General features: G+C 49.6%; 2 protein-coding genes across 5 annotated transcripts in view; both read left to right on the top strand.

Annotated features, from left to right (window-relative positions):
• Positions 1 to 839: 839 nt before the first annotated feature.
• On the top strand, positions 840 to 15,940 carry LOC115637158 (myelin protein zero-like protein 3). 2 transcript variants are annotated; one of them, XM_030538126.1, is made up of 6 exons: positions 840 to 957; positions 5,584 to 5,750; positions 7,434 to 7,644; positions 9,078 to 9,243; positions 9,985 to 10,048; positions 12,132 to 15,940. In XM_030538126.1, exons 1-6 carry the CDS (start codon positions 855 to 857, stop codon positions 12,156 to 12,158), a joined length of 738 nt encoding a protein of 245 aa, XP_030393986.1. In that variant the 5' UTR covers positions 840 to 854; the 3' UTR covers positions 12,159 to 15,940. The 2 variants fall into 2 exon arrangements, with proteins under 2 accessions (XP_030393986.1, XP_030393987.1); XM_030538127.1 differs by having other exon boundaries at positions 879 to 1,044.
• Positions 12,257 to 16,740, top strand: part of LOC115637157 (junctional adhesion molecule-like) — a 27,119-nt gene continuing 22,635 nt past the window's right edge. Inside the window, exon 1 of one of the 3 annotated variants that reach the window (XM_030538123.1) lies at positions 12,257 to 12,345. The gene's annotated coding sequence lies outside the window, so the exon portion shown is untranslated. The remainder of the gene's footprint in view (positions 12,346 to 16,740) is intronic. The other 2 variants (XM_030538122.1, XM_030538124.1) reach the window with 2 other exon arrangements.

Genomic DNA, 16,740 nt, shown 5'->3' with positions numbered 1-16,740 from the left:
CAGCGCAAGTACATTTTTTTGCCTTCTAATCTGCAATAACCTCAGGGAGGGAGATGATAGGGGGAGTGTAGAGACATTCTATGCTCTAAGATCCTGGGGGGACTGCATGGTCACCTGTGCTGCTGAGTTCGCCACGCTGACCAAACAGGAAACTAAATTAAAAAGTTCCCGGGGCTTTTCCTGGGTACCTGGCTAGTCCATCGAAGTTCAAAGTGCTGTCCAGAGCGATCACAATGGAGCACTCTGGGATAGCTCCTGGAGGCCAATACAGTCGATTTGCGTCTGCACGATCCCAAATTCGACCCAGCAAGGTCGATTTTAGCGCTACTCCCCTTGCTGGGGAGGAGTACAGAAGTCGATTTTAATTGCCTGTTAGGTCGATGGAACGGGGTTGCTTGTGTAGCTGCGTTCATTATAAAATTGACCTAACCCGGCTAAATTCGACCGAGCCCTGTAGTGTAGACCAGAGCTAAGTCACTGAACGAGAAGCTTTGGTTGCAACATAATGATTGTGTACAGCACAAAGACCTCATGGCGTGGGGCTGGGGGCTGGGGATTTAACGGCATGGCACTGGACAATGATGTTGTGAGGCAATGTTGTGTTACGTCTGGAGATGTCCCCCCGCCGCCCCGAACTTCAGGCTACTTGGCTGGGGGCAGCTGGCCCCAGTCTCTACCAGGGACCAGCTCTGGGTGTCTGCGCACATGCCCCGAGGCGTGACGATGTCCTGCTGGGGGGAGGGAGCCCCTGGGCAGCACTATCGGGGGCTTGCACGTGGCTGGTGCTGCTGCCCCCCCCGCAAAGAGCCGGTGCTGGGTAAGGAGGCGCCAGAGCTGGGGCCAGGCCCGTTGCCATGGAAACCCCCTGGGCGGCCATCTTGGGTCTGCACGCCCGGCCCTTCGGGGCGCCTAACTTCCGGTTTGGCCTCACCTGGGCCTTGCCCTCCCTTCCGCCAGGTAGGCCCGTGCTGGCTGCGCCGTAAGCACCGCGAGCGGCTGCCGGGATGCGGGGCTGGGCGGCTGGCGGCCTCCTGCTTCTGTACGGTGAGCGCGGGCCGGGGTCGAGGCCTCAGCTTCCGGCCCGGGGGGTGTCTGCGGGGCTGGGGCAGGAGGACCGGGGCTGGGGCTGGGGGGGGCTGGGGGTGGGGCTGTGGGGCCATAGGGAACTGGGGGTGGATGGGGGCTGGGGGTGGGGCTGTGGGGCTGTGGGGCCATAGGGAAGTGGGGGTGGATGGGGGTTATTGGGGAACTGGGGGTGGGGCTGTGGGGCCATAGGGAACTGGGGGTGGATGGGGGCTATGGGGAACTGGGAGCGGGGCTGTGGGGCCATAGGGAACTGGGGGTGGGGCTGTGGGGCCATAGGGAACTGGGGGTGGATGGGGGCTATGGGGAACTGGGAGCGGGGCTGTGGGGCCATAGGGAACTGGGGGTGGATGGGGGCTATGGGGAACTGGGGTGGGGCTGTGGGGCCATAGGGAACTGGGGGTGGGGCTGTGGGGCCATAGGGAACTGGGGGTGGATGGGGGCTATGGGGAACTGGGAGCGGGGCTGTGGGGCCATAGGGAACTGGGGGTGGATGGGGGCTATGGGGAACTGGGGTGGGGCTGTGGGGCCATAGGGAAGTGGGGGTGGATGGGGGTTATTGGGGAACTGGGGGTGGGGCTGTGGGGCCATAGGGAACTGGGGGTGGATGGGGGCTATGGGGAACTGGGAGCGGGGCTGTGGGGCCATAGGGAACTGGGGGTGGGGCTGTGGGGCCATAGGGAACTGGGGGTGGATGGGGGCTATGGGGAACTGGGAGCGGGGCTGTGGGGCCATAGGGAACTGGGGGTGGATGGGGGCTATGGGGAACTGGGGTGGGGCTGTGGGGCCATAGGGAACTGGGGGTGGATGGGGGCTATGGGGAACTGGGGGTGGGGCTGTGGGGCCATAGGGAACTGGGGGTGGATGGGGGTTATTGGGGAACTGGGGGTGGGGCTGTGGGGCCATAGGGAACTGGGAGTGGATGGGGGTTATTGGGAACTGGGGGTGGGGCTGTGGGGCCATAGGGAACTGGGGGTGGATGGGGGCTATGGGGTACTGGGGGTGGGGCTGTGGGGCCATAGGGAACTGGGGGTGGATGGGGGCTATGGGGAACTGGGGGTGGGGCTGTGGGGCCATAGGGAACTGGGGGTGGATGGGGGCTATGGGGAACTGGGGTGGGGCTGTGGGGCCATAGGGAACTGGGGGTGGATGGGGGCTATGGGGAACTGGGGGTGGGGCTGTGGGGCCATAGGGAACTGGGGGTGGATGGGGGTTATTGGGGAACTGGGGGTGGGGCTGTGGGGCCATAGGGAACTGGGGGTGGATGGGGGCTATGGGGAACTGGGGGTGGGGCTGTGGGGCTATGGGGAACTGGGGGTGGGGCTGTGGGGCCATAGGGAACTGGGGGTGGGGCTGTGGGGCCATAGGGAACTGGGGGTGGATGGGGGCTATGGGGAACTGGGGGTGGGGCTGTGGGGCCATAGGGAACTGGGGGTGGATGGGGGCTATGGGGAACTGGGGGTGGGGCTGTGGGGCCATAGGGAACTGGGGGTGGATGGGGGCTATGGGGAACTGGGGTGGGGCTGTGGGGCCATAGGGAACTGGGGGTGGATGGGGGCTATGGGGAACTGGGGTGGGGCTGTGGGGCCGTGGGGCCATAGGGAACTGGGGGTGGATGGGGGCTATGGGGAACTGGGGGTGGGGCTGTGGGGCCATAGGGAACTGGGGGTGGATGGGGGCTATGGGGAACTGGGGGTGGGGCTGTGGGGCCATAGGGAACTGGGGGTGGATGGGGGTTATTGGGGAACTGGGGGTGGGGCTGTGGGGCCATAGGGAACTGGGGGTGGATGGGGGCTATGGGGAACTGGGGGTGGGGCTGTGGGGCCATAGGGAACTGGGGGTGTATGGGGGCTATGGGGAACTGGGGGTGGGGCTGTGGGGCCATAGGGAACTGGGGGTGGGGCTGGGGGTGGATGGGGGTCCAGAGGCACTGGGGGGTGATTTGGGGAGCTGGAGGGGACTGAGGGGCTGGGGGTAGATGGGGGCCCAGAGGAACTGGGGGTGGGTCTGTGAGGTTGCAGGTGATTGGTGCCATAGGGAAGTGTGGGTGATTCTGGGGTTGGGGGTGATTGGGGATCTGGGGGTGACTCTGTGGGGTTGGGGGGTGATTGGGGAACTGGGGGTGACTGTAGGGCTGATGGGACCCTGGGGAACTGGGGGTGACTCAGTGGGGCTGGGGGTGGATGAGGGTCCAGAGGAACTGAGGGTGACTTTGTGGGATTGGGGGTGTTGGGGGGTGGATGAGGAGTCGGGGGACCAGGAGTGAGTCTGTGAGATTGGGGATGATGGGGTGGAACTGGGGAGGTCTGTAGGACTGGGGGTTGTGGATGGAGGGCCATGGTGACCTGTGGGGTTGGGTGTGTATCTGGTGGTCCAGGTTGGAGGTGGAAAGACCAGACATGGGGGCAGGGGCCGGACTGGTGGGACAGATGAAGAAGGAGGTTTGGTTGAGGGATGCAGGAATTAGGGAGGGATGTGTCTGTGGGATTAATTGAAAGAGGATTATATGTGGGGTTGGCAGAATGTTTAGGGGCAGCTGATGGAGGGTATGTCTGTGGTTTGTACTTTTAGGGGAGCTGTTTTAGGGGGTTCTGTTTTGGTGGAGGGTGTGACTAGTCCCCCCCCCCAGTGTTTTATGGACAGAGAGGGTTTGGGGGCAGTTAAAGAGAAGAGGGAGACATTTGGGGTGGGGAGTGTAAGTAGCTTCAGATGGGGTGTCCCAGAAGTGATTGAGTAACAGTGACCCAGCTGCACCCCAGCAAGCTTTCTGAGTCACCCGAACACACCAGTTTCCAGCTCGGATCCATCAGCAGTAGGTGGCGGGGAGTGAGGGCCTTGCATCAGGTGCAGTCTTAGCATTTGAAATGGTGCATAAGGGCCGTTGAAATGTCCAGACTTTGTCTAGGGAGCAGAGCCTCCCCTGATGCCTGTGTTTGGGCCCTTGCTCTAGACACTCCATCATTTAGAGGTATTTGTAGCAATAGAAATGGATATGGGGTTGGGGAGCGCTAGAATGGGAGTCAGGCCATCTGGGTTCAATCCTTGACTCTGTCAATGGCTTGTTTGGGCAAATCACTTCACCTGTCTGGGCCTCAGTTTCCTCATCTGTAAACTGTGCCGAGTGATTCCCATTCACCTTTGTAAAGCTCTTAGAGATGTTTGCATGAAAAGTACTATATGGTGTAAGTGTTAATTTTTAGTGTCTTCTGATGACTCGTTACTACTTCACACAACAGTCACCCTGTGGAACTCATCACTGGGAATGTTGCCAAAAATATAAGAGGATTAAAAAAAGAACTAGATAAATTCATGGAGGATAGGTCCATCGATGGCTATTAGCCTGGATGGTCAGGGATGCAACCCTGTGCTCTGAGTGTCCCTAGCCTCTGAGTGCTAAATCTGGGAGTAGAGGACGGGGAATGGATCACTTGATGATGGCTTGTTCTGTTCATTCCCTCTGAAGTACCTGGCATTGGCCACTGTCAGAAGACAGGATACTGGGCTGCATGGACCATCAGTCTGAGCCAGTATGGCCATTCTTATCTTCTTACTATGTTTTTATGATGATGAAACAAATCCCTTTTTGAGTCCTTTGATAAACTCACTGGCCAGTGGTTTTTCCCCATCAGACTTTGTGAGACCCTGGCTACAATTCTTGACAGTTGTGACTTTTTCCCACCTTCCTTCGCTCTACAGTTAGGCAGTTGGGCTAAGACTTGTTTACATTTGTGGAAAAAATACTGTAATTTGTTTTCAAGTCTCTGTATTTTGTATTTATTACTGCACAACGCTTCTGTAATGCCATAAACTTATATAGCACTTTACAAACTTAAAAAGAAGCATGTTTTCAGCACCAAAGAACTTACAAAATAAAGAAGACAGGCATGAGCAAACGCAGAACAGAACTTCAGAGAGGGACTGTATGTTGATTTATTAATGAGAAGAAGAGCTCTGAAGTTGGCTCTTTTGACCTTCTCTCTGGTCTAGTTGTGTTCGATTGCCTACTCTTGGACTTGTTTGTCCCCGTAACTGGGTAATGGAGGACTTTGGCAGTGACCTCCAAACAAATACCCTGTTTGTGAGCTAAACATGAAACAGTGCTGAATTCCTGCCACCATTAGAGGAATCCCCGTGTCTGCATTCCCTGCATTTCTTGGAGTTGGGTGGGTTCAAGGGATGAGATAGATGTATGTACAGATTCAGACAGCCATCAGTTATATAAAGTAATAATTGGAGATATACCAATCTCCTAGAACTGGAAGGGACCTCAAAAGGTCATCGAGTCCAGCCCCCTGCCTTCACTAGCAGGACCAATTTTTGCCCCAGATCCTTAAGTGGCCCCCTCAAGGCCTGAGCTCAAACCCTGGGTTTAGCAGGCCAATGCTCAAACCACTGAGCTATCCCTCACCCCAGTTCTTCACTGGGGTGGCTTTGCTATCTCACTTGTGTCCCTTACAAAAATTCCCATCTAATCTTTCTCTTTGGGGCTTGTTTCATCAGGTGTCTGCAATGCTCTTTCATTGGAAATTAACGTGGATCCTGAAGTACAAGCTTTTGTTGATGAGCAGGTTACCCTGAAATGCACATTCAGATCCTTCTCTCCCATAACTCAGAAGCTGACTGTAGACTGGACTTACCAGCCCCTCACAGGTGGTCGTATGGAGACAGTAAGTGCTTGCAGAGAGTGTCCCAAAGAATTTTTCTTGCAGCTGGCAGAACTCTGTGGGAAGGTTGAAGATCCTGTGGCATTTTGTGTAAAAAGTCAGTGTTCGTGTCAGTGTGCTTTTCTGCTGTGTGGTGAGCTCTTCGGTTGTCACCCTCCACTCCAGGGGTGGCTACATTTCAGTGCTGCTGTATATACATAGGTTGAATTTCTTTAAAATCCTTTGGGCTGAATGGTACCATGTAAATGCAAAGTATTATAACCCTGAGAGATGACTGTCCCATTGCAAACTAGACATCCATATAAATGCACTGGGGATCACGTGGTTTGGAAAGCTCCCCATGCAGAACATACCGTGGCAGCTTTGCCATATGGCAGAATGCAGGTATAATTTATCTTAGAGTGGCAGTGGTGTGTGTGGAGAGCCAGTCTGCAGGCACTGATGATGACAGATGGTCCTAAAGGATTTATGGGCTCTTACCAGTTGTTGTTGGCAGTGGTATGAAATCCAGTCACAGGTGCATAGATGTAAAATACATTCATAAATGGCTCATTCTCTGTGTAAATCATCAGCGATTTCCTCTGCTCAGCTGAGGTTGAGCTCCTGGGAATGGTAGGTTGCAGCTGGAAGGAAGTGGTGGTGTCTGTGTGAAATAGGCTCTGGTAAGTCCCCTGTTGCCAGCTAGCAGGAGTGAACTGAAGGGAAGTTAACACTATTTTGTGAACTAAAGTCAGATCTGCTGAGCTGCAGCATTCAGTTATGCCATGCCTGTGACAGGGTTCCAGTGCTTTTACAGGGAGCTGGGGAGGGAACACTACAATTCCGGACTGGCACTGCCAGATGACCAAGGAACTGATTGCATGTGGTGTATTTGTAGCTGTGACCTGCAGAAGAGCTCTATGTGGCTCGAAAGCTTGTGTCTCTCACCACTGACAGTTGGTTCAGTAAAAGATTACCTCACCCACCTTGTTGCTTTGACTGATTATCTTGAAAAGCTGTCTGTCTAAGGTATTACCATAGTGTCTCACAGTCTTAATGTATTTATACCCACAACACCCCCGGGAGGCAGTGATGTGCTATTATCCCTCCTTGATAGATAGGAAACTGAGGCAGAGAATAACTAAGCGACTTGCCCACGGTCACATAGTCGCAGGATAGTACCCTAACCTCCAGAGCAGTGGTTCTCAACCTATTTACCGTTGTGGGCCGCATATGCAGCTTTCTGTGTGTTATGTGAGCCACATCCACACACACTATATATTACTTGTACGGCCCTGAGGCTGTTACATGGGCCACAGCTGTGTGCTGATTGGGCTGTAAGCGGGCTGCAGGTCGAGAGCCGCTGCACCAGAGCAACCTCTTCTGTCTTAGATCCTCCATGGCCAGAAAGATGATGGTGACTGTGATGCGAGCCCTGGAGACTGGTGGGCAAGAAGGGAGATCCTCGGGGAGACCCTGACATGCATTTCCACCCTCTTTTTCCCCCTTGGTAAAAATATAAAAAAGATCCGAAAAGCTGATGCAATGGTGCCCAGTGTTGTAGGTTTGTGAGCCCTTGGTGTATCTGAGGTGGGATGCCTGTGAAAGGGTGGTTCTTTCTCATTCCGTTACTTTCCTAAAGGAGTTTTTTTCTCTCTCTTTTTTGGAGAATGACTTACTGGAACAATTATTGTCTTCCCCCTTCAGATTTTTCATTATCAGTCTATTGCATACCCAGCTGTAGTGGGAACATTCAGAGACAGAATTTCATGGGTTGGGAATGTTGCCAAGGGTGATGCCTCCATTGCTATCCAAAACCCGATGATGAATGACAATGGGACGTTCACCTGTGCCGTGAAGAATCCCCCAGATGTGCACCACAACATCCCCCAGACCAAGCTGACAGTCACACACAGGGGTAAGTCTCTAGCATGGCAATATTCTCCCTATATATTTATCATGAGTGAATTCCTGTTTTGCCAGAAATCTTTGGAGTCTAAGCACCAGATCTAGTGTCTAGCTTTCCTTGAACTACAGGTTTAAATGCAACCAGGGCATCAGCTCAGCCCCTCTCCTTTCCAGTTAGATAAATTGAGATCCATGAGGTTTGGTGTGTGTGCTTTTGGTGAAAACTTAAGGTTGTGTCTGTCCTGCATAGAGACAGAAGATGCCAACAGCATTTTCCTAAGAGCAGGCATCTACTCTGGTGTCTGTTTTAGGAGTTCAGATCATCCCAAACTTCACTGGGGGTCAGCTCATGTATAGTGGAACAGGAGGTGATGGGCGTCCCTGAGCAGAGGCTCAGTACGCAAGATTGGCAGTCCCGGGTTCCCACCTAAGAGGGTACAGCATTAATCAGATAGCATTGCTGGGAGCTGATATCTTAACAATGACTTGACATTTCACAGACATTAACGAATAGCTGCCTTAGGCCTTGGCTACACTCACACTTTACAGCGCTGCAACTGGGGTGTGAAAAAACACCCCCCTGAGCGCTGCAAGATACAGTGCTGTAAAGCGTCAGTGTATTCAGGGCAGCATCGCTGGGAGCGCGGCTCCCAGCGCTGCACGCTACACCCGTAAGGGATGTGGTTTACATGCAGCGCTGGGAGAGCTCTCTCCCAGCGCTGCCGCTCTGACTACACTCACACTTCAAAGCGCTGCCACGGCAGTGCTCCCGCAGCGCTGCTGGGGCAGCGCTTTGAAATTCCAAATGTAGCCATACCCTTAGACAAATGCCTCATCTACCCTGTATGAAAGAGCAGTCCCTGGGCTTCCAGATTGGGTGTGTCCATCAGTTTGATGTGATCCCCTCTCACTTAGCTTTGAATGTGCTGCTCTCAGGCTAGGTCTACACTACACAGCTTTTACACAGCAATTGTGTTGCTACAGCTGGGCTGCTAAAAGTCACACCGTGTACCTGCTGTTTTTTTGCTCTCCGGCTGACAAAAAACTTCTAATCCCACTGAACAGGGTTAGCTTTGTCTGCAGAAAAGTGCTGTTCACACCAGTGCTTGTCATTGGCAAAACTTTTGTCTTTCGGGGATGTGTTGTTTTTTTTTAACACCTCTGAAAGACAAAAGTTTTGTCATTCAGTTGCCATTGTAGACATAGCCTAAGTTGTGCTCCTTCACTGCAGCCAGATAGATTTAATTTTTGTCCTCCCCTCCATGGGAGGAGTCTTGTTCTGAATTTGAGTTCCCTGACAGGACTTTGTCACAAGTTCCTTTAACCCCAGCAAGCCCTGTGCTTTTTATAAAAATGGCCTGGATGCTGTGTGCTGGATTAATATTTGCTATAGAGATGAAACAAAGCCATATTCTACTGCTATTCTCTCTGTCTCTCCTGCAGGCTTTTCTTTCCAGCTAACTTCAGCAGTGTTGCTGTCCATCTTAGTGTTCCTCCCCTCTGCCATTGTGGTCATTCTGCTGCTGGTGAGGATGGGAAGGAAATTTGGAGTCCTAAAGCATAGAAAAAAATCTGGCTATAAGAAATCATCCATTGAAGTCTCTGATAAGTAAGTTTTACATTGAACCTAATCCCCATTTCTCCTCTGGTCTGGGGTTGTGGGTGGGTTTTTTCTGTCCTCCACATCTCATAACCCACAACATCTGGGGTTCTGTCAGTGAGACTTCATTGTCAATGAGCACAAGTCAGTTGGTAGTCAGTCTCTGAAAACACCTTGTGGGAATGTAACTGAGTGAAATGCGTGCCGTACATCCTCTTTGTGGGGCAGTTGAGCTACACTGTTGTTGGGATAGAGAGCCTTTCACCTCCATCGCCAGACTTAATCCAGTCCAGGTCAGTAAGCCCTGTGGAGGGTCTCAGTCCAAATGTCTGTATCACAAAACCCCACTATTCTAATGTTAACTGGCTCCCTTGTAAATACACCACTTTGTTCTTCTGGGATGTCAAGTCAGAATTAAATTCACAATCTTTTTAACTAAAATATTTTGGTTAATAGCTGCTGAAATTTTCCAGCCAAACCGAAATTTCTGTGGTTAATAGTGTGATGAAAAGACAGCTGGAGGAGTTTGCATGGCAAACCTAAATCAAATGGCCAAACCTTTGAAATAAGGAGCCTAACATTCTGGTCTTCCGCTTTGCTTGTTAAAACGTAATTACAGAGAAGGCATTTCTGATGAATTAGTGAAAGGGACTGGGAAAGTGACCTGTGTGTTAGAAAACAGTCCCAGTCTCGGGGCTGTATTGGAGCATGAGCGGGAGACACGTTGACCTAACACTGCTCTTTCTGCAGGCCTGAGGACACTGAGCAGGGCACCTGCCTGGGGAGGATGGGCACGTGGTGTTTGCAGTGTGTGGTAAGTGCAAGTAAACCTTCTTGTAAGTGTTTGTATCGTTGTTAGCTCTCATAGGAGTGAGGGCTGAGAGCAGTAGCTATAGCCAGGGATAGTGCCCAAGAGCTCGGTGTGAGCTCCTCACAGAGCTCAGCTGATGCCTCTTAGTGCTTTCCATGTCTGGTCTTTTTGGGTAGAAAGTGCTGTATTATTGGGTGCGTGTGATTAGCTTGAGACCCACCAAATTCATTTCACATGAGACTTAATCCAGATCAAACACCAGGTTTCCAGTGGGGAAAAGCCAGTGTGTTAACCTCTTAACTCACTCAGCTGCAGAGACTGTGGTGAGTCTCTTTACTCCAAAGGTGGAGCAGGGTTAGTAGGCTGTCTCTGCTGGGAAAGCAGTGCGGAGAGGGAGAGGCTGGAGACAGAAACGCATACCTGCATTTTACTTTCTTCCAAAGGTGGTAGCATGGAGACTTGAGTTAGCTTGGGTATTTTTGACTAGAAATCTCCATACTCATGCTGTTCTGGTCACAACAGAACCCTGTTTAAACTCTCTAATTTCTGTGCTTCTATTTCTTCTATTTCTGTTCACCTGCTGTCACCCCATCACCAACCTCTTCTAGCACCTGAAGTGGCTTTGGTGTTAAACTTACTGTACTGGAATGTCTAAACTCTCCTTCCACCCTCTGCACTTGCCTTGTTGGAAAGCATATCCAAGCTTCCCCGTGCTGCATTGAACAAGCACAGCCAAAGGCACGTTACATCCCAGTACATGTACCCTGATGTGCGTGATTAGAGGGAGCATTCTCATCATGTCCTTCCCAGTGTGCTACAGGGCTGGGGAATAAACCTACAACCCTCACTGCCATGTCTCTGTCTCATGTAGTTGCCTAATCTGCTTCACTTACCATGAGTCAAACCAGGGGCACATGGGAAGAAAGCAGAAAGTTTTTGTTTTTTGAAAAAAGTTGGTGTTGATGTGGGAGATGGAGGCTATTGCAGATGATGGATGAAGTAGTAGAGAAGGTTCCCTCGCACACAGTGGTGAGATTGTGGGCAGGGACTGAACTGAAGCAGATGGTATTTGCTGGAGGCAGCAGGCAAAGGAATAGAGACAGATGGGATCAAATGTGTAGAGTTTTAAAACAAGGAAGGATTAATCTGATAGTTTCCTCTGATCGCTCAGTAAAGTTTAGTTAGGTTGATTTAATCCTGTTAATTTCATGTTGAATGTTTCGTCAGTCATTTGAGACATTGTTCTTCGCTGACAATGGAATATTTAGCACTCTAGGAGGAGCCTTGTCTCAGTGATGCTGATGTAGCAGCATGTGGCGCTGCTGTGACGTGTTTTTCTTTTCATCTTTAAATACATCATAAAAATATTTTCAGTTGTAAAATCAGTTGCACACAGCAAAACCAAGGAAGCTGCTTGGACTTGGATCATGAAAGGGGTGGGAAACCAGTGGAGGTGTTTGTTCGTGTCTCTTATTCTGTCAGAGCAATGACCTGAGGTCACCATAAGGTGAGAGTGCCTGATTATCATGGTCACTAAGGTGAGATATTGAGGATCTGAAGGCATGGGGTTGCTAGGAGCAGAGGCAGACTTTAGCAGTAGGATTTAGATGCATTAACAGTGCTGTGTGGCTGCCCACAAGCCTGTTCGCAGGCATGCTGAGTGCACGTGCTTTTCTTTTAAATGCACCAGGCTGGGGGCTCTCCAGTCTCGTGTGGAGATTTTACAGGAAGGAAATGGCTGCTTGAGCTGTTCTGGGTCAGTTCTCTGTAGGGAGTGGTGCTTTCAAAGGAAGGGAGTGTTCGGGGGTTGGTGTGGCAGGTGCCTTGTGCTTAAGGTTTGGCTGTTATTCCTCTTAAACCTGCTCCACGTGAATTTCTTGCAGTGCCAGTGTAACTGGGCTCCTCAGTGACATGCCAGAAGGATTGGACTGCAGACTTGGCAGGACTGCTGGCCTTTTCAAAATGAGCAGCTTCTGGGAAACACTTAATCTCTTGTCTGAACTGGCCCAACTCATGTCTGGGCTGAGCATCTGAATTGTTTCAGGTCTTCATGCATAATCTCGCTCTCCCAATGCTTTCTGTCCAGGACACAGATGATGAGGAACCGTACTGATGGAAGGCCAAAGCTGCAAATGAAGGGAGAATGTGCAGTATTGAAAATCCCTTCCAGAAGGCCACAAGAATCCCTGGATACCCAGTGGCTCTTGGCGCGTTGGGAGAAGAATTCTGAGATGAGAGAATCAACCATTATTCAGCCATAGGAATGATGATTTTAAAATCTTGTTATTTATTGAAAAAAAGTAAGTCTCTTGTATGCAAAACCCACTTGGCAATATCTTAAGGCAGAGGCAGATGAACCTGAAATATAGCTTTCAATTTAATGAAACCACAGTGCTTCCAGTTAAACAAACTCATTCTCTCCTAACCATTGACTCAGCACATTCTCTGGTGTAGAGTTTGTATCTGTCGGATTGTTCCCTATATCACATGGCTGTCTTCCAGTTGCCTTAAGTTTAAATTATCTAAAGCACAGGCTGGTTAGGAGGGAGAGGTAGTGCTTTAAGTAGGTGGTCTTGAAACACATCTAGTGAAAGTGTCTTGTGTTACACTGGTGCATCCTTGCTGAAGTGTTACACCAGCATGACTGAGGGCTGGATTTGGCCCACTGGGCAAAGGACATATCTGAGTGTGGGCTAAAAGGAGTTTGCTGCTTTTTCATTGCTTCCTGGTATCACCTGCCTTATAATGATGAGATACCCAGCTTGTGCCTCCCATCCTTTCAGTTAGTTTTAAAAAGCTGCCAGCTGCATTGTAATGAAACCCTGGTATTATTTGCTTTGAATCTTCATTACCCAGCAGTCTGCGGCCCCAGATAATTCTGTGCCTAGAATGAAGTTCTTTGTAAACAATGAAGTGTGACTAATTTGCTGCCCTTTCCCCTCTAATAATGGCAAATAGTGGCTAGGGTGCCCCCCGCTCTGTCTGCCTGGACCATCATCTCAGGGCAATGTCTAGGGGAAGAACCCTTTGGGCTCTATTGTAAAAACCACCCAATTCCTCCCCTTTTCATAGGCTCAGACGTTGAGAAAGCAGCTCAACAAAATTCTGCTGAGTGGGCTTCAAAATGGCAAAACTGGCCATTACTAATGCTGCAGTGGCTGACTCTGTTGTGCTGAGCAAGGCAGACAGCATCTGCATGAACTGAACATTGTTAGCTGTCACATGTGACACACTGTATTTTCTCTTCTACAAGTGTTACGGAGCTGAGAGTGGGGGAGAATGGTGCAGAGAGTTTCACTGGTCCATACAGTGAAATGCCTCCATGTGTAACTGCCTTCATCATAGACAGGCCAGGAGGTGTCTAGCGAGTCGTGTGAGATTCATGGGCGGATAGAGGAAGCTACCGAGAGGCTCTGAAGTTGCAGAATGAGGTGTACAGTGCATCAGTGTATTAGCAAATACTAAAGCACATTACAGAGGGAGGGCTGCTTGGCTGGGTAATCACTCAACACTTCAAGGGGAGAAAATTCTCCTGACTTTTCCTCCACTCACAGCTCCAACAATAAATATTGTGAGGACAGAGGTGCTATGCTCAAAGTATTGTCTCCTGTTTTAGTTCTGACCTGTCTGTGTAGTGAGCAGTAGAGTCCTGTGGGACAAGGAGCAGTGTGGATAACATACGAGGCTCGGTATTCTTATGTTTCCAGGACCGGCTGAGCAATACTTAAAACTTACTGCCATCTCAGGAAGTCCATTCTGTAGCTTCATGGGATTCCCAGTACAGCTCCCAGACTGACCAACAGAGGCAGGAGTCTTCCTGCGTGCTTCCCCTCTGCAGGGACTGCACCGCAGAACACAACTCTGATGTTGCCTTTGCAACTCTTAAGTTTCTGGGTGCCCCTTCTGCTTCTGTGCAAGTCTGGGAGTGTTACCAGAGTTACAGTGTTACAGAGTTGTATCTTGTCCTAGTCCAGTCTTTGTTTTTCGACTGAAAAGTAGCTTGCCTCGTTCTGGCAGTCCTCCTGTGCCTCTGATTGCCTGCATTTACACAACAGCAGGCAGGTGTAAAGATCCCAGTCTCCCGTTAAATGAGAGTGTTGTAAAGAGCCTTGTCCCACCTGCTATGACCCGCTGGGCTGGGGCCTGGCAGAGTTGCCATAATACCCTGCAGCTCAAAACTTGCTGTAACTCCAGGAGTGAGTTTGAACTTTTACGTGTGCAAGTGCTGAATGGGGAATTACGAAGCTGCCAGCAGGCTGGCCATCTAACTGCTGCCCCGTGGTCTGCAAGGGGTGGAGTATCTTTCACCAACCCTGCCCAATAAAGAAGAGAGAGGAGAGGGGAAGCAATGACATTCATCACCGCTATCCCACTTGCTTTCTCCATGTGGCATTAGCTGGCTGATCCCTTTTGCTGTAGATGCGCTGCTGTGTCATGGCCAAGATATCATTTTGTTTCATTCCAGGCCACGTTTTTCTTTCTTTGGCTAGAAATAGGCAGACACGTGGCTGGGTTTTAAGAGGAGCTTGTGAAACTATCTGGCCTGACTGATCGCTCTGAGCTTAAGAAAGATTCATGCTATGATGGGAAATGTGCGCGGGAGCAGATTTAAATAGAAGAGAGACCACATACTCCAATCCCCATCCACAAACTCTGGCATGGGTGTCTCATTGTCAGCATGGTGCTATGTGTCCTATCAATGGGATGTAAGCTGTAGTGCCATATGAATCTGACTGTCTAGTCCAGAGGCTGTCTCTTTAATAGAAACATGGTATTCAGGGCCGACTGCTGGTAGCTGTCTTGACCACAACGCACAATGATAAGAATTTTCCCCTTCCACAGCTAAAGGGTTTTTATAAGTTTGCACTTACTGGTGACGCAGTGACTGTCGAAGCCAAAAGTTACTGGCAGGTTAGAGGGAACTGGTTTTATGGTCTGGGCAGTAGCTAACTGCTCAGTGCTTTGCAGAAATAACCTCAGGTTTCTACAGAACTTTTCACTCCAAGGGAGGCCAAAGCATTTACAAACAGTGGCAAATCCTGTGCTCGATTATGCTGGTACAAAGTGATACTAACTTCCGGAAGCTCGTGGCTTTGCTCTGAATTTAGAATGTGTGTCAGAGTAAAATTTGGCTTTTACTTGGTCAGCTATGTGGAAATCCAGCTCTGGATGGATCACACCAGCAGTGTAACAGCATCCGTGTAGGGAAAGAAGTGAAGCAGGATATATGCTTGCGACGCATGGCCAGAAAGGGTTAAAAATCCTGCAAAATAAATGACTCAAAAGACAGGTGGGGAGATAATGTTTGTGTTTTTATGTATTTACATATGTATAAGTAGGATCAAGATGTAATCAACAGTCCCTGTCTCTGCTGTACTCTGATAGTTCAGAAGTCAAAAGAACATCCTATCATTTAAATAAATTGTAAACACAGGATATCTCTGTGTTCATCTCTTTGAAATGTATAGAAAATAATCTGTGAATGGTGGAGGAACAAGCAAATGGCCTTATGTTAATTCTACAGCTAAGTACTGGTGACGGACCTCCTTCAAAGTCATGCTAATTATCTTTTGAACTCCAACTTGTCAAAAGACATGAAATTGTATAAAGATCCTTAGGTCCTGATTCTGTCATCTCAGATCTGCTTAGGCTTCATCAGGGGAAGTTTGAGGCACAAGATTGAGGTCCAAATTGTGCTGGTATGCCCCGAATATCATATTTGGACATTGAACTATAATCTGTGAACTATTTCTGAAAGAACTCTTTGCAGCTTCAAAGCTCACCATCTCTGCTATGAATCTGAACCTCAGTGAATTGAGCTCATGTCTGTATGCATATTGAACTTCTAACTAGATTTCTCTCTTTTTTAATAAAGTTTAGTTTAATTAATAAGAATGGGCTGTAGCATGTATTTGGGTAAGATTTGGAATATTCATTAACCTGGGAGGTAGTGTGTCCCATCCTTTGGGATTGGTAGACCCCTTTTTTTTATATGAGGAAATAAGATTTACAGAAATGTTTACCATACTTAACATATGTACCTGGATGGAGGCCTGAGGGAACTGTGTTGTGTGAACTTCTGAGTAACCAGTAAGGTAATAAAGAATCTGGTTTGTGCTGGCTTGGTAAATCTAAGTTTTGGAATATCCACCTGCTTTATGCGGATTGTCTGCCCCATTCTTTGCAGTTCCCCCTAATTGAGTGACCACAGTTGGCTCCTTGCTAGGACCCTGATGACAATGCTGTTGAAATTGGGAGTTACGGTGGGGAAGGTAATTGTCAACAGAGCAGATAACTCTGTATGCCAAGTATCCTGCCTTTCCATTCAGAATCCAAACAGTAAAGTTAGTGGCATGACATCAAACACATGACTTCATAAAAGCTAGCATTTAAATAGCGGCTTCTTGGCACAAAGACATAAGCTGGGCTATACTACTCCTACAGTGACCGTATGCGTTGGGGTTCTGAGCCTCATCCCTCCTTGAGCTGGTTATTTTATAACTTACTTTGTCCCAGGAGCTCAGGCTAAGAGTGAGGGAAGGCCAGGGAGCTGAATTTTGAGACTCTGTGACCCCATTTAGGAGGACATGTATAGTAGATTTGATTGGAGCGGTCTGTTGTGATTAAAAGTTTGGGGTTCAGGCACCTTCTAAGTCTGTGATTAGCAGCTTTTCCCATGGTAATGTGAGTGCCGT

The sequence above is a fragment of the Gopherus evgoodei genome, chromosome 19 (genome assembly GCF_007399415.2).
Source record: "Gopherus evgoodei ecotype Sinaloan lineage chromosome 19, rGopEvg1_v1.p, whole genome shotgun sequence".
Classification (NCBI taxonomy): Eukaryota; Metazoa; Chordata; order Testudines; family Testudinidae; genus Gopherus; species Gopherus evgoodei.
The sequence above is the reverse complement of the archived record's forward strand: the minus strand, read 5'-3'. Positions and strand labels throughout refer to the sequence as shown.

What these genes read in the sequence shown, in the direction of transcription:
- LOC115637158 (XM_030538126.1), top strand. Translation starts at nt 855, where the DNA reads ATGGAAACCCCCTGGGCGGCCATCTTGGGTCTGCACGCCCGGCCCTTC. An exon ending in CAGGTGGTCGTATGGAGACA is followed by an intron (nt 5,751 to 7,433) that starts GTAAGTGCTTGC and finishes TTCCCCCTTCAG; the next exon opens with ATTTTTCATTATCAGTCTAT. An exon ending in TCCATTGAAGTCTCTGATAA is followed by an intron (nt 9,244 to 9,984) that starts GTAAGTTTTACA and finishes CTCTTTCTGCAG; the next exon opens with GCCTGAGGACACTGAGCAGG.